The sequence below is a fragment of the Diabrotica virgifera genome, chromosome 8 (assembly GCF_917563875.1).
Source record: "Diabrotica virgifera virgifera chromosome 8, PGI_DIABVI_V3a".
NCBI lineage: Eukaryota > Metazoa > Arthropoda > Insecta > Coleoptera > Chrysomelidae > Diabrotica > Diabrotica virgifera.
The window spans coordinates 41,419,261-41,445,786 of NC_065450.1; the positions used below are offsets into that span (position 1 = coordinate 41,419,261).

Sequence of the window (26,526 nt, forward strand, 5' to 3'; positions counted from 1 at the left end):
AAGTGACAATATAAAAAAAATTCATCTCCCGTAATTAGCAGATCATCTCGTTCAAGAAAGAAATTAGAAAAATAACCCCAAAAGAGACAAATATTTGTGTTTCTCTCCACATAATAATATAAAGGATAATTAAATAGAAGATACAAATACCCAGAGTCTCTCCCGTTAAGTATTTAGTAATCGTAAATTTGGTCATCTGATTCGTAGCAAAATTTGAGTGGAAATTCTCGTCATACCTAGGCAAGTGGTATTAAGTTGGAGGTAAGGACATTATTTATATTTATGAGCTCATAATATAAAGACATATCGGTCAACGGACTATTTTAGTGCGCGGAACATTTATGTAAGTTTAGATACAATACCGTAGTTTTTCTCGTAGTTTTCGTTCGGACATTTTCATTAGATTTAGTTTATAAAATCTGTCATTTTTGTTTACTGTTCATAATTATTTATTTTTAGGTACATATTATTTTATTTATACGTATATATCTTCTTCTTCTTTTTCATACAGAGGAAGAATTATTTATATATGTATATATTTTTCACTTCTCTTTAATTTCATTGTTTGATTTAGAATAAATGTGTTAAATTCTTATCTTATCATAATTCATTGCTCTAAATTTATCCCTTTTGGAAGCAGTCTCGCTGGCACTTTTAGTGGTATCAGCTAATTACCTTTCTCAGCGAACCAGCACCTATAGAACCTGAGATTGGAACAATTTCATTAAAGTGGGGTCTATTTACCAGCCTCATAACATTTGTGCTTCCATCGGTGGAACGCGTCATATCCTAGCATCTCTCGCAGTATGTGACTTGGGTGGTGCGCCAGCTCCGCGAATTTGACCCTTGCTTTATCTGTCATCATTTCGGTGACTCTCACCTGTTGAAGTTTTCTGAACAGGAATCTTTCTGCGACATATCTTGGGATTCTGGCTGCTTCTCTTAAGCTGCTGTTGTGGGCCGCTTGTATCTTCTTTTTGTGGGTGTTGCATACTTGTCCCCATGCGAGAGATGCGTATGTTAATACCGGTAATATTATTCTATTTATTAGTCTTATAACCTCGTTTTTAGTCTTAATTTACTTTTTCTTCCTGTGAGTCCTCTTAATGTTGCTCTCGCTATGTTGGCCTTCTGGACTGTGGCTTCTACGTGTTTTTGGAAGGTTAATCCTTTGTCCATGATGACTCCCAGGTATTTAGCTTCATTTTTGCACTCGATGGGGTTGTTCAGCACCTTCAGCTGTTCTTCTGGCTGTTGTCTTCCTTTCTTATATAGTACCGCTTGCGTCTTTTCTGAGTTGATGGCTATCTTCCATTTTATAGACGATTCCTCGATGTCTTCTAACGCTGTTTGCAGGTTGGTCACTGCGATGTCTACGTTTCTGTGTTTGGCCGCTATCGCTGTATCGTCGGCGTAGAGGCTCATTAGGGTACCTGGTGTTCTAGGTACGTCAGCGGTGTATATTGTGTACAGCAGAGGTGACAGGACCGCTCCCTGCGGCACTCCGGCCTCCGGGCTTCCGAGCTCGGACAGGACTTGTCCTATCCGAACCCTGAATCTCCAGCCGCCTAAGTACGAGGATATCAGCCTCGTCATCGCTTCGCTGTACCCATAACCTCGCATTTTGTATATGAGCCCCTTGTGCCATACTCTGTTGAAAGCTTTGCTTACGTCCAGGAATGCTACTCCAGTGTACTGCTTGTCGTTGAATCCAGCTGCTATGTACTCAGTTAATTTGAGTACTTGTAGCTCGCTGGAGTGCTCTGGTCTGAATCCGAATTGAGCTTCTGGGATTATCTCTAATCTGTTTTTTCCGTTTACAGTCTGCTGAGAATAATTCTTTCCACTATCTTGCTGATCGCTGGGAGTAAACTGATTGACCTGTAGTTCTGCGGGAATGTGTGGTTCTTGCCAGATTTTGGGATCATGATGACATGGGCCTCTTTCCATCTGTTCGGGAATATTTTGTATCTTAATATCGCGTTCATTATGTAAAGTACAATATAGCCCTTATAGGCAAATACTTTAGGGCTCTATTTGTTATTTCGTCTAGACCAGGCGCTTTTCTCGGTGAACTGTTTCTTATATGTCCGTTGATTTCTTCCGGTGATGTTGGGGGAATGATGTCTTCTGGGTCCTCTGGTCCTTCTTCTTGTTCTTCGACTTCTTCCATGAAGTTTACGTCCTCGTCTTGGTGGAAGTTTAACCTGCATTCTCTTTCGAGTGTAGACCTCCTCACCTCTACTTTTTCTTCTATGGTATACACCATGCCGTTTTCTCCATGTAATGGGGGATGGGTTTTCTGTCACTTCTCATCATTTTCTGGAGCTTCCAAACATTTTCCATGTTTGAGTCTAGCTCTTTCATCTCTTGTACGAAGTTGTCCCATTTTTCACTGCGGTGTTGTCGAAGGGCCGTTTTGACCTCTCTGTTTAATGTGTTTGCACAGGTTTTGTCTACTCGGTTTCTTGTTCTTCTGGCTATTTGCTTCGCTCTGTTTTTTCCCTTATCAAGTTTTGTACTCCTTGTGGTATGTCTTTGAACCTTCCCGTGTGGATCTCGACTTCTTCCTTTGTTGTGCTGTTTCTGATTGCTTCTTGGATGATGTTTTCTAGCTCTAGGACTTTTTCTTCTATTTGTTGAGGGTTATTTATAACTGGCACTATGTTTATTCCTTCACTCACTAATCTTTTGTAATTCGTCCACTTTATTTTCTTTGTTATTCTGTTCGGCGGGTTTGTTTCTTCCCATATTCCTAGTTCTAGTAGAATGGGATTGTGATCTGTTTTCCTTCGTTCAGGGTGATTAGTTCAGCTTGTAGGCTTAGATGCAATCATTGGACCTGTTTCTAGGTAATAGACGAAGATACTGATAATAGTGGGGTACTCAATTTAATTATACATTTTCTATAAAAATTATACATATTTTTGACATATTATTATCAAAGGCTAGTTAATGTTATCAGAAGTCCACATTTGGATTGTAAGGTGAAAGATTTCGTTTCAAATTCAACTGGATCAGGGGTAGTTTCGCATTTCCCGATATTAAATTTCAATAGAACATGCGACAAACATGCAGCAACGGCTAAGTGTCCTAAGCGCTTACCTAAAAATAATATTAAAATAAGTGTCATGTCCTATTACTAAGAATGGAAATAAAATAAATAATCATTTCGTTGTGAAGCGAAACAAGAGCCGTCTTATTTTAGTTAGTTCAGAGAGCGCCAAAGGTACTCTAACTAGTTTTAACCCTTCTTAGAGTCTCACCAGAGAGTGTAGAGAATCAAATATGCACTCTCTGTAGTTATACTCTCTCAGTAGTATATTTTTGTGGAACTTTTTGGGAGCTATTATTGTTCTTATCTTCATTTTTACCAGAAAATGATCCGTGTTTCCATCTGCTCCTCTTAATTTAATATTTAATAGGCAACCGATTACTGCAAAAATATCATATAACATTCCCGACCATATACCATCCTGCCGAAAACCCTCCTCCTCCATGGACTGTAAATAAACCACGAATTATTACTGATCTGTCAAGATTTAATAAACATGAATTCCATCCAACCATAACATTAAATCATTTCAAAGAGATTATGGATAGATTTAGCAACTACCGACAGATATACACAGATGCATCAAAATCAGCGGACGGGGTGGGGGCAGCAATGTTTTCCATTACCCATAATGCTAAATTTAAGCTGCATAAAAACTGGACTATTTTCAATGCAGAGCTGTATGCAATCCTTGAAGCTTTAAAATTCATTAACAAATCGAACCAGAGAAATTACACAATCATAATGAAACTCTATGAACGCCCTTTGTGACATTCAAAACATATATTCCTTCAACCCTATTCATAAAGAAATTTATCAAGAATTTCAACATGCTGCAAAGGAAAACAAACACGTGGTATTAATTTGGGTTCCAATCCATATTGGAGTAGACGGTAACGAGGTTGTGGACCGCCTAGCTCACGAAGCAGCAACAAGTGATCAAGTTCATCTAAATAAAATTGTGCCAGGTGATGTGAAATTGTGTCTTAAAAACGTAGTTAGTTGTGCGTGGCAAAACAAGAGGTCGCAGTGTTCCGAAAAATTAAAACAAATTAAAGGCAACGCTGTACAAAAACAGGCCTTTTCTTTACCTAGGAAAAAACAAGTTATCTTCACTCGGCTCCGACTTAATCACACCCGTCATACACATCTCTACAAAATAACTAGAGACAATCCTCCATTCTGCCAGCAGTGTCAACAAATGTAACAATTAAACATATATTATCCGACTGTCAAAAATACCAGCAAACGAGAAGTAAACTTAACCTTCCCAGTGACATATCTGAGCTTCTTGGAGACGATAAAAATATCAACAACATCATCAAGTTTTTAACGGATATAGGAATAAAGGACATTTAATTGTACAACAAATTTTCCAGGTTTCCTTTTTGTTAGTTCATATGTGTGTACTTAATATTGTAATAACTGTTTATTTTTAATAATGTATTTTCGATTGTTGTCGTTTATAACCCCAGTGGTTCGGACGACATTAAATAAAAATAAATAAAAAGAAATATTTAATAGGCTTTCCTTCCTTTTAAAACGTTGTATTTTAATCTTCTGCAAATACTACTTATACAAGTACTACTTCTTCCCTATCTGCTAGTATGTTACTTTGTCGTATTGATCCCTGTTAACGTATCATAACACACATGTAACGTCAAGATGTAAAACTCCTGGAGGAAATACCTGTCTTACCTATGCAAGCTTTTGGTCCTTCTCCAAATGGAAAATAGATCAAACCATCTGAGTTCACATTTGTATCAGCAAATCTTTCAGGATCAAATTGTTCTGGGTTGGGAAAATGTTTGGGATCCCTCATCGTAGCAAATACGGGAATGTAAACTGTCATTCCCTTTTCAATGACAAGATCTGTTCCTTCTAGTCGATAATCAGTAACAGCTTCTCTATCAAGAAATGCGATTACGCCGTATTTTCTTAAAGTTTCTAAAACAAAAATTTTAACGTATTCCAGATCTATGTTCAATCGAATTTAACAACTAATACATAAATACATAAAATACATAAAACACATGTCAGGGGATGGCAACAGACCCAAATTGAATCAAAACGAAACCGCCTAATTTATTTGGTTTAACGCTATATTATATATGAAATAGATGAGAAGGAAGGTCTATTCAGGGAAAGAATAGTAGAAAAAATATGTTGGAACATGAAAGGAAGCCCTAACACAATATGGAGAAAAATGGCCAATATTATTAGAGAGACTGCTATTGAAATACTTGGGAAAACGTCAGGAAAGAAGTTTGAGGATAAAGAAACTTGGTGGTGGTCAAATGAAGTACATGGAAAAATAAAAGAGAAGAGAAAATTATATAAAAAGTGGCAAGAAACCAGATCGGACTTAGATCTTCAAAACTATATGGTCGCCAAAAAGAAAGCGAAAGTAGCAGTAGCAAAAGCCAAAGCAGAAGCGTATTCAAACTTATACGATCAACTTGATACCAGGGAAGGCGAAGCAAAGATATATAAAATAGCCAAACAGAGAGCAAAGAAAGCAAGAGATTTTAATCAGATTAGATGTATCTGAGATGAAAATAATAAAATACTACGAAAAGGATGTCAAAAAGAGATGGAGAAAGTATTTTGACAGTTTATTAAATGAAGAATTTGACAGACAGCCTGTGGAGTTAACGGAGACAGTAACAGCAATGGTTACCAGAATAACAAACGAGGAAGTGGCTCAAGCGCTTCAAAAAATAAAGAAAGGAAAAGCAGTCGGACCAGATGATATTCCTGGAGAAGTATGGAGAGCATTGGGTGAGACAGGAATAAGTTGGCTAGCAGGTCTATTTAATACAATTATGGAAGTTGGACAAATGCCAGACGAATGGAGAAGCAGTATATTAGTACCTGTCTACAAAAACAAGGGAGACATACAACAATGCACAAACTACAGGGCTATAAAACTACTTAGCCACACCACGAAAATATGGGAGAGAGTAATTGATAGACGGATACGTGAAGAAACCGAAATATCCGATAATCAATTTGGCTTTATGCAAGGCAGATCAACAACAGATGCAATTTTCATTGTAAGGCAACCGATGGAAAAATACAGGAATAAAGAGACCAACGCTCACGTGGTATTCATTGATCTTGAGAAAGCATATGATAGAGTTCCTCGAGAGATTCTGTAGTGGGCACTCAATAAGAAAGGAGTCCCTGGCGAATATGTAAAGATTGTTAGAGATATGTATGAAGGAGTAACGACTAGTGTTAGAACAGGTGTGGGAGAGACTGATAAATTTCAGGTGAAAGTAGGATTGCACCAAGGCTCGGTGCTTAGTCCTTATTTATTCTCATTAGTCTTGGACCAGATAACAGCGAAACTACAGGTTAGTATTCCATGGTGCCTAATGTATGCTGATGATGTAGTGTTAATAGGAAATAGTGAAAGAGACTTAGAACAAAAACTGGAACAGTGGAGACAAGCTCTGGAGGAATAAGGTTTAAAGCTTAGTAGGACAAAAACAGAGTATTTGGAATGTTCATTTAAAGATGGAGTTACTACAAATAAAATGGTATCTTTGGATGGTGAAATGATTGTGAAAAGCAATAGTTTTAAGTACCTAGGATCGGTATTACAGAGTAATGGAGAAATAGATGGAGATGCATGCAGTAGAATTAGGGCTGGATGGATGAAGTGAAAAGAAGCGAGTGGTGTGTTGTGTGACAGAAAAATTCCAATGAAGCTGAAGGGAAAATTCTATAAAACAGCCATAAGACCGGCTATGATGCACGGAACTGAATGTTGGGCAGTGAAAAAGAAAGAGGAACAACGAATGCATGTGGCGGTAATGAGAATGCTTAGATGGATGAGTGGAGTGACAAAGAAGGATAAAATTAGAAATGGGTATATTAGGGGAAGTCTAGGTGTGGCACCAATTGATGCCAAAATGAGAGAGCATAGGTTAAGATGGTTTGGTCATATTCAACGTCGAGACGTTAATCACCCAATATGAAGAATAGTTGAAGTGCAGATTCCTGGAAGGAGTAGGAGAGGAAGACCAAAGAAGACCTGGGGGGAGACGATAAGGCAGGACATGTTGGTAAAGGGGATTAACATTGATATGACCCAAGATAGAATTGTGTGGAGAAATGCAATTAGGGAAGCCGACCCCGCATAGGGATAAGGCAAAGAGAATGATGAACGCAATATTATACTCGGCTGCAGAGTACAAAATAATAGCGATAAAGTTAAGCGTCCACGGGTCCGCATCGTACGCATTACGCATCGGACGGATTGCATCAAACGGATTAATTTTTCATACTGCGTCCACTGTATCGGCAGCAATCGGATTGCCGATGCCACTTCATTCGGATTTTTGTAGTGATTGTAGGTACCTGCGGAAAGTGTTTGTGAGAATGGAGGAAAGCGATGAAGAATAAGTTATTATTGCTTGTATGTTAGCAGAAGAGGAGGAAGAAGAAAAAAATCTAGAAAAAGGAGGCATAATTTTTGGATACACAACATATTCAACAAGAAATCGGATCAAGGAGAATGTCACACACTATCACATTTTTATTCACTTTGTAAAAATTTTTTTGTCTGCATTGTAATATTACAGTTTATACCAGTGGCGGCTCGTATCACTTTAAGTATGTAGTGCCAGAATTCGGGCAGCTGTCTAAATTTTTAGTGACGGGTTCACGATATTGTCAAAAAAGGTATAAAATAGAAATCTAAAAATATAGGTACGGATACTTTTACATTATATAGGTATATACCATTTCTGGGATGTCAAGAAATTTAAACATTTAAAATGCATTCAGTGATTGATTTGACATCATGCCCGTCCAGCAAGTAAAATCTCCAAAATCTCTCAACTTATCGCCCTTTACACAAATATCGGAAAACTATAACTAACTGAAATTCACCAGCGACGTCTGTCGTTTCATCGGCAATCACTGCAACACAAAGATAATTTTCAATTTATTTCCTTATTTCCTCGCGATTAACATGCACTGAAGGAGTTCATTTTGGGTTGTTTTGAGGTAGGTACCTACCTTTAAAAGATTTGGAACTCTGAATATGAACCTAAGTCGTTGTCTAATTCGGCTAAAATTGAATAGTTCCTTAAAGATGCCTCTATTTTCTGAATTTTCCTTTTCGTCGCGATTTCTCAAAACTAACTTGAAAGCTCCACAAAACCATAATATGGATACAATTTATAATTTGATTCGAAACATACAAACATACAATTTATAATTTGATTCGAAACATAAACTCCGCCTCCGGTAAATGCTGGGTGGATTGAGTAGCTCAGTAAATTCCGGTGCCGGTCCCAAGCCCGGATAAAGGAGGAGGGTTGAGGCGATGGGCTAGCAACTCGTCCCTTGTCAAAAGAAATAAATACTACAAATTTCGACAAAACGCCTCGGAATGCGGACGGATCAAAACAAAGACGACTAATGCAACGGAAAAGGAAAATGATATTGGCTACATGGAATGTGCAAGGACTTAAAACCAAACAAGCAGAAGTATTCAAAAAATTAGCGGAAAGAAAAATAGATGTATGTGTTCTTACCGAAACCAAGAAAAAGGGAAAAGGAAATGAAGAGATAGGAGAGTATATACATATCTTCAGTGGAGTGAGCAAAGATAACAGAGCTAAGAGAGGAGTCTCTATTGCTATTCGAAAAAATCTTAAAAATAATATTAAATCGTGGACTGAAGTAAATGAACAACTGCTGATGCTGGAAATGACAAAGAATGGACACAATATCGTAATTGTCGGAGTGTATGCCCCAAATGAAGATGCAGATCCAGAAAGTAAAGACGATTTCTACGACAAGATGAATGAAATAATCTCTCAAGTTAAAGATAACTGTGAAATCTATGTACTAGGAGATTTAAACGGCAGAGTAGGTAGAGAAGAAAATAATAGAGTCGTAGGAAGATATGGGGAACAAATAACCAATGACAACGGAATGCGTCTTAAAAATTTTTGTGAAACAATGTCTCTCAAGATTATGAATGGATTTTTTCAACATAGAGACATCCACAAATTTACATGGATACAACCTACTAGGAATCTGCGCTCGATAATCGACTATGTAATTCAACGTCAAACTTCCCAGCTGAAAACCACTGACGTAAGGGTATACCGTGGATCAGAATGTGGATCCGATCATCGTTTACTTACGGCCAACATGATAGTTAACTATCGCAAAAACAATAATACTCAGGTACAGAATATAGAAAAGGGACAAGAAGTAAGATCTCATAAATATAACCTAGAAAGCTTGAAAGAAGACTTAACGAAATTTCTATATAAATTACGACTGGCCACAAAATTACAAAATGTGGGACGAGAAAATATAACAGCGGAAGAATTATACCAGCAAATTAAAAAATACATTCATGAGGCTGCAAGTGAAGCTTTGGGGTATAAATACAAACATGAAATAAAAAATACAGAATGGTGGTCGGAGAATATGCAAACGTTAGTAAACAAGAAGAAAACTGCTTATCAGAAATGGATGTCAACAAGAAAGGAGGAAGATCACAAGAGATATGCAGCATTAAATCGAGATGTAAAAAGAGAAGTAGTGAAAAGTAAAAATGAGATGTGGGACCGAAAATGCGCAGAAGTGGATAGGTATATGGGTGGAACAAGAGTTGGGCAAGCGTGGAAGGTAATAAAGTCTCTCCAGAGGGAAGGAAAGGAAAAATCTAACATAAAGTTAATAGATCTTAAACAGTGGAAACACCATTATGAGATTTTACTGACAGAAGATAGATGTAAATTCCAAGAGATCGAAATGGAAGATTTAGTCGAACATACACAAATAGTTGAGATAACAACCGGAGAGTTAAGCGAAGCCCTCAAAAGATCTAAAAACGGTAAAGCAGCAGGACCTGGAGACATCCCAATTGAGTTGGTAAAGTACGGACCAAACATATTACATGAGATGTTGGTTCAATTATTTAATAAATGCTTAAAAGGACAAAATATCCCTGATGATTGGAATGTTGGATACATCAGCTCAGTATTCAAGAAAGGGGATAAACGCATATGCTCTAATTATAGAGGAATAACTGTTACCAGCTCAGTAGGGAGGTTGTACGGTCGAATAATAAAGAAAAGAATAGAATCAGAATACGAAGACATGGAAGAACAAAGTGGATTTCGTGCAGGAAGATCGTGCACTGATAATATATTCGTTCTGCAGCAGGTAATAGAAAAACGGAAGGCAAGGAATCTATCTACCCACCTATTGTTTGTAGATTTGGAGAAGGCATACGATACGGTACCTTTGAAAAAACTGTTTCAAACATTGACGAAGGTAGGTCTCAGTAGAGAGTATGTGGATGCTATCGCAAATATATACAAAAATGCAAGAAGTGTCGTTAAAGAAGGAAACTTTATATCTGACTCATTCCCTATATCAAAGGGACTTAAACAAGGATGTTGTCTGTCTCCGACTTTATTTAAAATATATATTCAATCATCGCTAGAGCAGTGGAGGAAACAAGTATCCGGAATGGGAATAGACATAGGCAGTGGTAAATGTCTAACAACTTTGTTTTTTGCAGATGATCAGGTAGTCGTAGCGAATGATGAGGAAGACATGAACTACATGTTTAGAAAACTAAAGAAAGAATATTAAAAATGGGGCCTCAATATGAATATGTCAAAGACAGAGTATCTTAAAATAGGGGATGATGAAGAAGATCCAGAGTTAGAAATTAGAACCACGAAAAGATGTAATGAATATAAATATCTCGGATCTATAATATCTAAAGAAGGCACTACCAAAAGAGACATCGAAAAGAGAACGCAGCAGGGCAAAAAAGCGGTAAACATTCTGAGCTCTCTACTGTGGTCTAAAGATATAAGGCAAGAAACGAAATTGACTATCTATCGTACCTTGGTAGAGCCTATTATGACTTATGGGGCAGAAGTTTGGCAGATGACAAAAAAGATAGGAAAAGAATAGAAGTAGTATAAATGGATTATCTAAGGAGAGCGTGTGGTATATCTAAAAAAGATCACATCAGGAATGAAGATATTAGAAGGAGGACACATACTGTATATTCCAGTGTAGATAAAATTGAAACTAGACAACTAGTGTGGTATGGTCACGTGAAACGAATGAATGAAGATAGATGGCCAAAGAAAGCTTTAAATTACATACCACACCAAAGAAGAAGAAGGGGAAGACTTTCAGTTGCCTGGGAAGAAAATGTACGGCACATCATGAAAGATAGAGCCATCAAAGAAGACGAATGGATGGACAGAAAACGATGGCGGTCGAAATGCGAGAAGCGGCAGAGGCTGTAGGAACCTCGCTGATAGATAGATAGATAGATTCGAAACATATCGATTCTTATTCACTTGTTCATTGTGTTTAATTAGACTATTACGATAAGCTGAATTTAACTTAAGTTTTATTAAAAATTAAAAATTTTTCAACTATTTAAAAATATAATTTATAATAAAAATTTTAATAAATAAAAATGTAATAATTATAAATACAAAAACGAGCGAGCGAGCGCGTAAAGAAACTCGAAAATATAATGTACCTACTACCTTGTACGACAATCTTTTTGGGTCTACGATCCACTATCCACTATGATCATAGTAAAAAATATTAGTCGAGCCAGGCACGAATGCTTTCATTTCTATCTCTGTCACTTACATAGAATGATCGTAAAATCTTTCTCTTTTCATACGAGGCACATAAGCATTTGGCACGGTCATTCCGTCTGCTGTGAGCGGCGAAGGTTGTATTGCACTACACAGTTGCCAGATTTTATATAATTTATAAAGAAAAAAGAAATACACACAAAAAAATTAACAGGCATTAAAACGGTTTAAAGATATGTTTCAGATATATAAAGATACATAAAATATAAAAAGAATATGTTTCTGCATGGTAGTGCCATGGCTCCATGGCACTATCTCACCGGCCGCCACTGGTTTATACACCAATTCTCTCGGTAGACCCCAAGCTATATTAGAAACACAACGGTAGACCGCATATTAGCACCCATATTTCTAATTAATTATACATTTGAATATAAAGGAATACACAAAGCTGATACATTTTGATTTAAATGGAAAATAGTAACTAGATCAGTAAAAGTTTGTCTAAAGATTAATCAAAGTTGCCTTTCTGAAATCGGTAAAATACTTTCTGTGGTTTACAACTACTTGTAACACACTTTTCTTGCTTTTTTATCTTTTGTGGGGGATAATGAAATGTCTTGCATCAATTTTACACCTCTCTCAGTAACATCATTAACAACTCTAATGTGTTTGTTTGCGCCATCCCATATCGAATGATAGAAATGTTGTAGACACAGCGAGCGGCGAGCTACCTTGATTGTTAAAATCTTTCTTATCGACCTGTGTAGGGATCTCTGTGGTAGCGTCGCGCGCAAGCAAGATTTGGAAATGTAGACCGTAAGCAGACTCTTGTATTGGTAACCGCAAGCAATGTAAAGGCTGTATGACACTATGCATTTTCTTGTATCATTTCTAATATCGTTTCTGATATCGTTTCTTGTATACATTTTCTTGTATCATTTCTTTTACGTACATTTGTGCCCTGTATGACACTATGCAAGTTCTTGTATCGAAAATTGTATGAAATTCGGCACGTGATTGGTCGATATTTTGTTTGTCACCCCGTGTCACCTTATGGTAGTACTGCATCTACAGCTGACTTTAAGGATTTTATAAAATTTATAAACTTTTAATTAACATTTTAATGTTAACCAGAATTTTACGTTGACTGTTTGAGGTTGATTATTTGTGTTTTTATTTTGTTTTGAATTTGTGCTAAAATATTTGCATTAGAATTATCTTCAATTTGATCCAAATTAGGAGCTATTGTATTTTGTAAAAAATTATGCACCATGAAACCTAAATTTATAGTTTGAACTTTACTAGGAGCTAAATATATGGTTATTAGTAGAACAGTAGTCCATACCAAACGGTATATTAAGTATCAATATAAGATTTATAAGTAATACCTACAAAAACACAAATAAACTCATCAATACATGATCCCGTTTTCATTTCAGCCGCCATTATGAGTAAGTAATTATGACATTTTAGATGTTTTACCAGCAGGTTTTACGTTTTTGCTCTTTGCGCAGAAATTGGCGCAGTTCTTGTACAAGAATCTGTGTCTGACTCAAATTCTTGTATCGTTTCTGATATCGTTTCTTGTATCTGTGTATGACACTATGAATTTTTTTGACATATCAGAAACGATATTAGAAATGATACAAGAAAATGTATAGTGTCATACAGCCTTAACAAAGTTTTGTGCCATTAAATAAATTGTGTTTGAATCCTGAATTTGGTAATAATAATCCTTCACAGTGCATCCATCCTCATCCACCGGCGAAGCTTGTTCGAAGGAATCCTTATTTGACAGTCCACTGTCTGAACAATGTTTTAAAAAGTTCATTGCTTTAAGATATTCTTCGTTCTTCTCTTATGTTTGTACTGGAGTTTTCAGCCTACTATTTTCCATTCACATAAACCATAAATGTGTAACAGCTTTGTGTCCTCCTTTGTATTCAAATGTATAATTAGTTAGAAAAATGTGTTGTTTTTTTTTAAGAAAATAATTTTCATAGTTTAATACTCGAAATATGAGAAAGACCAATAAACATGAAAAATAAGTAATATTTTGTGACATTTTAATCCCCATAATCAACTTATCAGGTCCTGTGATATTTTTTTTCTGAATATACCTATATATAAAATAAAAATTAAAACTGAGTTAACTTGTCTGAGTACTACAAAAAGTTTTACATTAAAAATAATTAAAAATATTAAATGCGCGCGGGGTGCGTCCACTGATCGGCATTCCGAATGACTAATCGGCACGCATCGCAAAAGTTGCCACTCGAAGCAACCTTTCGGCATTGCCGATGATGCGATCCGTACGATGCGGATCAGTGGACGCAGTTACATAAGTCTTTGTACAAGGCAAACTAAAATCCGTTGCGTACGATGCGGGCCTGTGGACGCTTGCCTTAAGACGAGTAGGTGCTGATATTTTAGTGGAATAAATTCCCAGCATCGCCCGATGGCATGATCATGCCTCAGGTTCACTTCTTCTGAAAGTTCCATCTCCTACCGGAGATTGGATATCATAATGGCTATGGTCACTTTGTTGGCTGCTGCTCTGAACAGTTGTAATGAAATACAGTTAAACCATTCTCTAAGGTTCCTCAGCCTGCGTCTTCTTCCTATGCTTCTTCTTTCTTGGATCCTTCCTTGCATAATAATTCTCAGCAACTCATATTTTTCTCCTCTGGTAATGTGACCCAAATATTCCAGTTTTCTTGTTTTTATACTGTTCATAATTTCTAACTCCTTATTTAAACGTCGTAGCACTTCAACATTGGTAATACTTTGAACCCACTGAATTTTCAATATTCTTCTGTAACGCCACATTTCGAACGCTTCAATTTTTCTTATGTGTTGTCTCTTAAATGTCCAAGTTTTCATTCCGTATAGTAATATAGAAAATATGTAGCATCTTAGAGCCCTCAATCTGAGAGGCAACTGAAGGTTTTTGTTTGTAAGCAGTGTCTTCATTTTTATAAATGCTTGCCTTGCAGTTTCAATTCGGACTTTAATTTCTTTGCTTTGGTCATTTTTGTCATCAACCCACGTTCCCAGATATTTGTATGTCTTTACTTTTTGTATTTGGGTTTGCTCTAGCATTAACCTTTTATTTCCATGTTGTGTTATGAGACAGTCATACATTTAGTTTTTTCTTGTTTATTTTGAGTCCTCATCGAATTCAATAATCGTTAATTCTATTTAACAATTCTTGTAGCGATTACAGGGTGTCTGCCATTATAACGGTGTTATCAGCGAATCTTATGTTATTTACTATTCTTCCGTTTATAGAGATTCCATCAATTAGTTCCGCTATCGCTTCCTGAAATATGGCTTCAATGTACACGTTAAAGAGTAGCGGCGACAGAACACAACCCTGTCTTACTCCTCTACTTTATATCAATATTCTGGGACTCTTGTTCTTTTATCTTTATATTGGCCTTTTGATTCCAATACAGATTGCTGATAATTCGTAAATCTCGTCTGTCTATATCTGTTTTTCAATAATTATATTAGTTTTTCATGTCGGATCCTGTCGAAAGCTTTTTTGAAGTCGATAGAACAGGAATAAATATCCAGGTTCATATCTAAGCATCTTTGAGAGAGGACATTAAATGCAAACAATGCTTCTCTTGTTCCAAGTCCTTTGCGGAACCCAAATTGGGTATCATCCATATTATATTCTAGCTTTCTGTATAATCTTCCATGATTCACTTTTAGAAATATTTTGAGGGTATGGCTTATTAGTGATATTGTCCTATAATCCGAACAATCTTTGGCATATATTGTTTTTAGTATTGTTACAAAGGTGGACACCAACCATTCCTGAGGGATTTTTCCGGTTTTATATACTTCATTAGTTCAGGTTCACAGTTTACTTTAATAGTTATCGACTTTACTTCATTTTACCTCGTTAGAGATCGCTAAAGGCATACGTTGGTAGAATATTTAAATATATTTACCAACGAGTCTGTGCGTTTAGTTCATCATCTCAGTATTGTTGCAAAGCCTCTTTGATAACGGGGAAACCTAGAAACACGTCTCAGGAGATGGCAACGGACTCGAATTGAATCAAAACGAAACCGTCTATTTTTATTTGATTTTTATTTAATACATAAATATTAGAAAAAGATTATCTGACCTACCCTTTACCTAAACTACTGCCTAAAAATGGTCCTTATTAAATATGGTCCAGCACAATATATGACGTAATAGTTGCACATCAAGAGGAAGTATATTCCAGTAATTATAAACGTTTGGCCTTAATACTGACTAGAAAAAAATATTTGTTCTACAGCTTCTTCATTAATGTTTATTCTTTTAAAATCAATGGGAAAATCCCAATAGTTGGCTGTATACCATAGTTTAAAAAACTTATACAGAAGTAAAAACTTTAAATTGTATTTTGGTATAAAATCGTTTATTTAAAAACTATCTAAAAGTCATCCACATGGATTACAAAACGTTTTCGTTCTGATCAGAACATCTTCAGTGCCTGGAATGAAGTATTTCCACGTTAGATTAAGGCAAATAGGTTAAAATTGTGACTGTTAATAAGAAAAGTATGTGGAGAATACTTACATTCCGCAAAGTAGTTGTAACTAGCACACCAATGAAGGTGGTAACTTCATAATATATGGCTTACATTATAAATTTTAATAAAATATTGTGACTACTAGTCGATGTTAAGAGATTAAATTATGTATGTGCCTAAAGAGCAACATGCTTCCTTGCTCGAAAAAACTAGGTACTTGCCATTTCAATTAGCACAGACCAACTGATATAAAAGGAAATGGAATGACAAAGAGTGACATGACAAGACAAGGTAAAGTCAATTTTTTGTTACGAACTTCAAAAAGTGTAGTTTTAATTTTTGGATTTTAATTAAAATGTAAAGGTTGTTAATAACTGATTGGAAATCTAATTAAAACTGTTTAAAAATATGTTGAGAATCTATTGTAAAGTCTAAATTAGCAACTCTCTAATCCAGAAAAAACTTTTGGTTTGTTGGAAATAAGATTGGTATATTTGATGGTTAGAAGCGTGACGTCATCGATTGTAAAAAGAAAAGGTGAAAGTTTAATTTAGTATAATAGAATAAGATATATGCTATACGCTGTGAGCTCGTACGTAGAGGGGATATTTACAAATTCGCGAGCGCCAGTAGTGGCAAGTCTGTAAACCTTTACCGGAAATTTGACATAAATGTCAAAGTGATGAATTTAAAATTAAAATTAAAAACATTAATTATAAAAAATATTAGTTGGTCAAAGCTGTGGTATATAGTTTTACCTTAAATATACTTACGTTTTAAATACTGAATTTAAGTTTTTTTACTGTTCCGTAATATGTAATTATAAATTATTCTAATAATTTTAGCGCCATCTACACGATAATTGTGAAAGGATCCGAAGTAAGAAATTCATATTTTGTCAATAGAACGTCAAAATGATTAGCAAAATCTTTAAAAAATCGATTACAATTTAATTACTTTTTTGCGTTGTAAATATTAAGCGATAACAATTAAATAATGAATTTAAAAATTACCGGTGAAAGTTGAATTAGTAATCCGCTAGGAGCGCCACCAGCGAAGCTCATAGCGTATATAGTAAACAATAAATGACCTGAAGTGGAGAGATTGGATGGTAAATAAAGCAGATTTTAATTTTAAATGTTATAGATACCTATATGTACTGTTGGTTGCCTAACATGATGAGGAATGTTTAAATTTAGTTGTACACTGTTGTAAGGATGATTCTGTCTGTTAAAATTGGAAAGGAAATTGTGGAAAAATTAAAGTTAAAGTAACTAAAAGAATACAGATCAGGAGTAAATGACAATATTAAAGAAATAATTGTAAATAATGGAATTAATAAAATAGGTAATGAATTAGTAACGAAAAGGGAATTAAAATATGTGACAGCAAAATCTAATTACACTTTATGTTGTTTACGATGGAATAAAATAATTCAATGAAAAATACCATGAAGGCTTCCAGCAGAAGTGGTTAATGTGTGGATGACTTTTAGATAGTTTTTAAATAAACGATTTTATACCAAAATACAATTTGAAGTTTTTACTTCTGTATAAGTTTTTTTGTTTATTCTTTTCTTTCAGCCAGGGCCGGATTTACCACTAGGCCGACAAGGCACTGACCTAGAGCGCCAAATTTGTTAGGGCGCGGAACTGGCGTATTTTGTTCGCATTGCCTAGCTCCGAGTAGCATTGCATTCTGAGAATAAGGGCACTGTTATTTGTTTGATTTCGTGGTACATTTGATTTTAATTTAGTTAATACTTATTTATTGTTATTATTTGTAGTATTATGTGTTATATACAAAATGAGTTTAAGAAAATTCAAAGCTGTTAAAAAGCCAAGTGGTGTGCAGTACAAAAAACTCAGAGTAGAGCGGGAATTGAATAAAGAAAAACTTGCTAAACTAACAAAATTTTTTTCTTAAGAAAAAGAGAGAGCAAATGAGAAGGACGAATCCAGCCCAAGTGTTTTATCAGTTAAACTAGTGGTTGAAAATTGTATACAATTTTTTTACAAGTTCAACACATCGATGGGAGCTTTATTTGAACCACAAATGCTCTTTGGTACTTCAAAGACTACCTAAAAGACGTTGGTCAGCTAGAAACGATGCTTGTCGAGCTCTGAAAGAAAATTGACCGGTAATTACTTGCCGAGAAACTTTGAAACTAATAGAAAATGACAGGAACGAAAAACCTTCATGCCGAAGTGATGCATCTGCTCTAAGATTGAACCTTGAATCACTAAAAACAGCATTTTTGTCCATATTTTGGAGTACCGTTTTAGAACGATTCCAAAAAGTCATACTAAGTTTCAGTATGAAATTACAACTTTAACGCTCGATTTCTTAATAAAGTTAAAGTGGACTCAAGTTGGTACCATTATCAATGGAATTGTAATACACATAAAGTGAACTTTAGTTAATGTTCACTTTAAGTTGATTATTATTTAACATTAGTTATTATTATGGTTATATTTCGCTGTGAGCGCAAATAAAAAAGTTAGGTACACGCGAATTAGACTTCATCAAGCCAGTGACGTCATTATATAGCGTGCGCAGTGACTGTATATTTTGGTACAAGCTATTTTGATATGTTTAGTGTTTGTTTGATAGAAAAATATTTGTTAAGGGAAGGGAAGCAGAACTATTCTAAACCACATTGAGATAGAAATTAAGAGCATATATTATATTATTTCCTCGGGCAGTTAAATTATTATTTGTTGGGTTAGAGGACATTCTGGAATATTAGGAAATGAAGAAGTCGACAAATTAGCTAAATCTGCAGCATTAAGCAAACGAAACATAAACAACATACTTCTACCCGTAACCGATATAGATAATATCAGTAAAAACAATTGCAAAAAAAATTGGCAACGTTTGTACAACCAAAGTACAACGGGAATAAATTTTAGAAATTGCCAACCACTAATTCTCAATGAGAGATGGTTTAAAAATGAGTCCAATATGTTATTTATAAAAACATTAAACAGAAAAAGATCAAATCACGCACTAACCCCAGCATACAAACACAGCATAGGTATCAGTGATAACCCATATTGCGTCTGTGGTGGAATTGGAGATCTACAGCACCTTATATTGGAGTGTGGACAGTACAGACAAAATACTAAAATAATGTATGAAGAGTTAGTTGATCTAAATTGCCCTCTACCTATTATTATTTTTTCAAATAATAAGCAGACGTTAAAATGTCTTTACAAATATGTAACGTCCTGTAAATTTAAATTTTAAATAGGCTTAGGTAATAAAATTAAAAATAATTGTAAACATATCACACAAAATTGAAAAATGTATCCATAAATATTATAACACACTGTAAATTTGGATTATAAGTAGGCTTAGATGATTAAATTAATTGTTATTGTAATACCATACAAAAAACAAATAGTCTGGCTAATTGGCTAAGCCAAAGCCATTATAAAATAAAAAAAAAAAGTTGATTATGAAACCGGGCGTAAATAAAGTAAAAGGATATAGCACACTTCTCTTTTATAACCATAGAATATTGTTAATAGTATTGTTATAATAGTAAAAATTGATGTAAAGAAATTGTACCTTAGATGTCTGTACAAATACAATAATAATAATTTGATTGTCTAAAATTATCTACTAAACTGAGGGCCTAGTGGCTCAAGCCATATATATAGGCACTAGGCCCTCAGTTTAGTAGATAATTTTAGACAATCAAATTATTATTATTGTATTTGTACAGACATGTAAGGTACAATTTCTTTACATCAATTTTTTGATTATCCTTTTAAAATTAATTATTTAACAATTTCATTCATTTGTAATGTCAGCTGTCAAATGTCAATACCGGACAGATGAAACATTTAAAATCCAACGTTCAATCAATCACTGTCAGTCAGTCGCCAGCTCTTATCATTCAAAAATGGTTGGGTAAAACCTGTACCATGACAAAATTTTATATGTATGTATCGTCTCAGTGGTTATTCTTATTGTTTTACAAGAAAAATTAAAAATTTAAACTAAATTTCATCAGCCGGAGTTGTACAGTTGACCAGACTTCCAAATTTCTTAATGCGTTGCAAGCAAATACAATCCTTAGCCGGCACTTTTTATATATTGACGTAAGTTTAAAAAAACTTTGTACTTAGACATCTTTTTACTTATTGGTTTAACTTTTTATTGTAGCATTAGCTCCGAAGATGACTTTAATGTCGAAAGCGCTTAGCTAAGGAAATTTAAAATACATTTACACACTTTAATATACTTCTTTTACTTCTTTCATTCATTTCAAGTGTGTACAAAACCTATCAGTCTTTCAACTGTCTATAATAGGTTTGTTCTAGCATCAGTTTGAAACGGTTTGAAACCATCAGCGAATAGTGGACAAGCGCGAGTAGAGGGGATAGCACTGGTGACTGTATTATGTTTTCTCACTGACCAACTGTTTGCTGACGGTTTCTGACTAGTTTGACTGTTTGCTAGAACAAACCTATTTTCTCTGGTTATATTTTTATTGTTATTTTGCATAAGCAATAGATCCGTCTTTGTAATTTTGTTTATTGGATATATTCCTTAAAATGTCGAATTGGAATGTAAGTTTATTTTGTAAAATAAATATACCTACCAAGCATTGTAGAAATAAACAATTTTCATGTGCCTACACCTTCCAAAAGTAGTAAGAATTTTAATAATCGTTATTACGATTAATAAATTAATAGATTATTATGTAATAATCCAATAATAACGTTATTACTTAAAAATTGGTTTTCAAAACAACTCTATAATTAATAATCTATAGAAATAACCTCAAAAAACAGAAAATAAATTGTAAGCAAAGGCTTAAACCAACTCCCGCGCGAGCTTAAAATTATTTGGTTTAAGCCTAGGCTTAAGCCTCAAATTGAAGTGGAAATATAGGCATCTAAGCTTAAGCAAAGGCTTAAAGTACGCTTTGGCTTAAGTGAGGTTGGAAATACCGGCCCTTAAATCGGCTAACAGGTTTAGGAAATACGAGACTTCAAAAATGACCAAATTTTTAGGTGGGCCGATTTCTATGCACGTAAGTTTTTTATATTACAGTGATAAATATATATTTTATATGTATATTTACTTTATATTACAGTGGAGTATCAGAAGACAAAAGAGGTGTAGGTGCAGGTGTAGGTACATAATAGGCTGGAAAATAGATACACTTCTGGAAATCATGGTCAGAGAGAAATATAATATATGGACTAAACGAAGATGATAACGCACAAAGCAAAGATGAATTTTGGAGAAAGTTAACGTTTCTCGAACGTTTAACAGAAGTCGCAAGAGAAGAAATACGCATTTCAGGGTATTCCAACAGTGGGGTCGGAATAAAAGACGAAATCTACACTAGGTATATAAGACCGTATGGAGAAACGACCAGAAATAACAATGAAAGAAGATTGCTAGAATTTTGCACTTAGACAAAGATATCAACATGTAGACTAGAGAAATCGAAATGAGAAATCCATAATTGACCATATACTAGTTGGAAGCAAGGATAGAAGAAAAGTAATGGATTCAAAAGTACACAGAGAACCATAAATAAGCAGCGGTCATTACGTGGTAGTACTTAAGATATGAGAAGGAATAAGAAAATAGGAAAAGCCTAGTACAGCAAAGGAAAAGCCAATTACGAAAGTAATTTTATTATTTAGTTATTATTTTTTTTAATTTCAGTAGCAGAGTAGAGAAAACGCAACAACTGTATTATACAATGAACGAATGACCTAAAAACTATATTTAGAAAAGAGACATCACGGAATACAAAAATTAAAGTTTTCTAAAGAGTTTATAAGAGTTGGACGTATTGATCTAGACTTCTGGCAGCGATTCAGAGTTACTAACGGAACGGTAAAGGGTTAAGATACAGGCTATAGAGATAAGGATTTTAAGAAGAGTTAAAGGTGTTACCAAAATGTGTAGCAAAAAACACAAATATAAGGAATGAACTTAAAATACAATCCACATTGAAGTTTATAGAACAGAGATAGGTGGCATAATATAAATTTTCATAAAAAAGTTTTAAACCGTTTTAAAACAATATTAGTCGTGGAAATGAAACTGAAAAAATGACAAAACCTTGCAATTTTTTCGTCCAGCATCGATTTGTACAAAAATTTGGGATTAGGCTCACTACACCCTCTAGTTCATTTTCTATATTGAGCCGTTGTACGCTTTTGGTTTTGTAAGGGTGAAAAATATCCCTAATTGTAAAAAATTGTAAAATAACATTTTAAACTTTAATATTGTCAACATTTGGTTCTTATTAGTTATATAATGATTGTTTTATGCTTTAAGATATACTATCATAATATTTCAACCCATAAAACCACCCTTGTTGGAGCTATATATAAAAAATGTACTTATCCTAAAAGAATAATTTCGACTTGCATCGATTTACAGAAAAATTTTAGAATAGGTCACCCTGTACTTCATATTCTATATCATGCTTAAGGGCGTTGATTATTTTTAAGGGTGTAACCTACCTCTTATTTTAAAAAATTTTATAAAAACATTGTAAACTTTATTATGGGTAAACTTTGGTTTTGATTGGTTAAATAATGATTGTTTTATACTTTAGGATATAATATCATAATATTTCAACCCTTAAAAAAATCACCCTTAATAACATTACAATTTTTATAAGCAGATAGTTTAATAGATATATACAGAAAAAAGTAGAATTAAAGAATTACAAAAACATTTATTTACACAAAAATACGAATTTACAAATATGTAGGTACAAATATACAAATAGTTTTTTAGTCATCTTTCAGTATACGAACCGGTTCTATACATACAATGAAAAAAATTTGTTTTATAAACATAACTCCTTCATTGTTGGCGGTAAAAAGTTTTTTCAAAAATGAGTATATAGGATTTTTAAAGAGTTATAAGACTGCGTAAACTAAATTCCGTAAGATTTAGTTTTTAATTGAGGTGGGTTTAAAAGGCTTGAATAAGGCGGCGTTTGCTCGTAAATAGAGGTTTTAAACAGCTATATCTCGCTAACTGTTCACTCTACTGAAAATCTATGCACAAGGGAATTTTACCTATTAAAAAAGCTACAATTTAATAGTTCATGCTTTTTTTCGTATCTCCAGTATTTTCGGAGATACTTTGAAGTAAATGGTGAAAAATAGGAAATTGCAAAAAATCAATTTTTCTTTAAACTCCAATTTTTCTAAAATTAGGCCTTTTTACTAGATTAAACTTCTTCTGTGTATTGATAATACAAATATAAAAGGAATTACACAAAAGTTAAAGACCAATGTTTAATTAGGAGGGTAGTTAGGAAGTTGTTTTCACTGATTTTTTATAGAGAAAATCAAGTTCCGACATTTTTTTTGGATCATCAGTCGCTTAATTTTTATGCTAAAAGCTTTATATTATTATTTTCTGAAAGGTCTAACTGTATACTTGAAAAAAGATTTTTTAGGTTTTTATCTAAAATGCAACGTTTTTCCGTTATTTGACTTTGAATATTTCAAATTATGTAATTGACGAAAAAAGCTAACTTTTAATATGCCGTATCTCGGTTTTTATTGGTCTTAAAGATATTACAGAAAAATAATTTGATTTGTGTTACTAAAAGATACAATTTTGCTATCTACAGTTTTTTTTTATTAAATGCATGTTTTTCGAGGTATGTATTCTCAAAAAACCCTCTAAAAAAGTCGATTTTTTCGTCGAAAAACTGTTACTTTCAAGCGCGAATAACTCGAAAAATATTAGTTTTACGAAGAAAATGTAGAAAACATTTTTTTCTTAGAATTCGTTTTTACATCGATTTACATGGTTAAAATGTAATAAAAAATTCCCGCACCCGAGATGGGGTGGCAACCACCCCCAAAATATTAGGGTACAGCGGCATGATATATAAAATGATCCTTGGACTATTCCCTACCTTCTGTGAAGATTTCAAGTAAATCCATGCTGGACAAAAAAATTGCGAGCGAAAATGCTTCATTTCCTCAACTACATATATATTATAAAAAATCGATTTTATTTTGTAACTGTAAAACTTTTTCTTTGTGGTATAATTTATGACGGGTTTTTATGACACCCTGTATAGTTTAGTAGACTGGATAACTTATTACTACTATATTATTTATGTATAACCGTATATTTACCATGTACAACCATATCCAAATATTTATTTTTCTGTATGCCTTCGTAAGTGAAACCTTTATGAATTTCATAATTGTCTTTAATTTCATTTCTTAATTTTTCTTGTATATCTGGATTTAAAGCTAATTCATATAAGGCAAAAGAAATTATAGAAGCAGTTGTTTCTGGTCCAGCTATCAATAAAAAGATGGCATTTGATACAAGTAGGTCCTGATCTAAAAAAAATAAGTATATTTAGGAAATGATTTTCATAATAATATATAATTTGTTTAACACAAGGCATGAATGAAAACTGTAATAAACACCTTTTTTACAAATTTTAGGATGAAACTTACTATTCAAGTTTCCCTTATATAAAAAAATGATTTTTTACATGCGTCTTAGGTACATTTAAATATATCTTAGTCTGAACAAGCACTTCTAAGCCTAATCAAAGGCTAAAAATAAAATGCCTTTAATTCCGTATATTTAGTTTCTTTAGTAGTTCAGTTTCGCCAAACCCTTCGAAATAGAGGTGATTAAGGCATTGAACGATTACAAATCTGAAAACGCACCAGAATTTAAAGGCAAGAGTGTGGCTAAGTAAATTCTACTCTAATATCCTTACAACGGGATTACAACTATCCTTAGCGGGTTTCAAAAAATCAAAAAAAAAATTGCAGAGTTGAAACCCAGCAGCCACAAAAATGTGGTAGAAAGCTACCACCTGCTTGAGAGGCTACTCGTGAATAGACTCAGCTCAGTAATTCTAGAGAGCATACCAATCGAACAGGCTGGGTTCCGTCCTCATAAAAGCGAGGACAAATTAAGTGCACAATGTTACCACACATATAGAAGCTGCTTTTCAACTACGTTTATAACCTACGGTAGCTTACATTGATCCAGCTCGCTGCTTACGATACCGTATGGAGAGACGGACTTATCTTTAAGTTTCTAAATACTATACCTTGTGCACCGAATTACTACCCTGCTAAATAATATACTGTGCGATGATCATATCAATCAGCCCTGATTGGACATTGTTGAAAGGTCTACTCCAAATATTTTCATCTTCTTCTGTTCTACGCCTTTGCAATCCAATTGGTCACAATTCTTTTGAGATCGCCGGTCTACTGCGTTCGGGGTCTTTGATTCTTGCAATATATCCCGCCTATCTATATTTTTGCTTTGTAATTCGTTCGATAATATCTTCCACTTCGGTTTGTCTACGGACTTCCTCGTTTCTTACTCTATTTCTTAAGCTTATTCCAAGCATTAGCATATCTTTCAGATTACTGAAAATAATCGCAAAATATTCGGAAACCGAGGAACTGGGAGAAGAAAAATATCATGGTTAAAAAACCTGAGAAAATGGTTCTCCACAGCAACAACTTATCTATTTAAAAGATCAGTTAATAATATAATTATAGCCAGAATGATTGTCAAAATAAGAAGAATTCCAAGCTTTGATCTCTCCATCTTTCGTTATGTCCTTCTCAATTTTTCAGCTGATGTTTTTGTGAGAGTTGAGGTTTTTGCTCCATTTGTGAAGACTGGTGCGATAGGTCTTTTCAAATATTAACTGAAGACAGTAAGAGCAGGGTAACGCTCTTATTCAAAAACATTTAGAAAACACTGCCGCCAAAATAAGCACTCGAAGTAACAGAATCCACAAGTTATGCAGAACATTCTGGAGAGCAAATTCCACTACTGTCAGTGACAGGACAACAGAAGTCTGGTCTGTTTAGTTGCCGAATGCTGCGCTCCAGTGTGGCTGAACAGCAACTATGTAACAAAGATCGACACCAAACTTACTCCAATCATGATCATTATCAGCGGATGTATTAAAAGTATCCCTTCTTCATGGCTCCCTATTTTGAGTCATATTACACCTCCATACATCCGTAGACAATAGAGTCTCCAAAGGAAATATACAATCATATTCCAGCTACCGATACAAATATATAGATGTCCCGGATATCGCACTAAAGCGGTTTAAATCTAAATTGCTCCCACTCCTTGGCAAGACAACATGAAGAAGATTTCGGCGTCCGTGTAAAATGAAAGAAATGCTGGGAAACGGTAACCCCGCCACAGATAACAGTAAACCCCACTGAACGCCAACCAGGTAATTATTATTAATGATAATTTTTATTATTTGTAATTTCTTCAATTCTAGGTCGGATCAA

The 26,526-nt window shown here is 34.3% G+C and overlaps 1 protein-coding gene across 1 annotated transcript in view; it reads right to left on the reverse strand.

The window, feature by feature from the left end:
* Positions 1-2,875: 2,875 nt before the first annotated feature.
* LOC126889534 (cytochrome P450 6k1-like) overlaps positions 2,876-26,526 on the reverse strand; it is a 110,174-nt gene continuing 86,523 nt past the window's right edge. The window contains exons 3-5 of the mRNA XM_050657886.1: positions 24,361-24,573; positions 4,754-5,002; positions 2,876-3,105 (exon numbers count right to left, since the gene is read on the reverse strand). Of these exons, the coding sequence (XP_050513843.1) occupies positions 2,942-3,105; positions 4,754-5,002; positions 24,361-24,573 (626 nt within the window). The 3' untranslated portion in view covers positions 2,876-2,941. The remainder of the gene's footprint in view (positions 3,106-4,753; positions 5,003-24,360; positions 24,574-26,526) is intronic.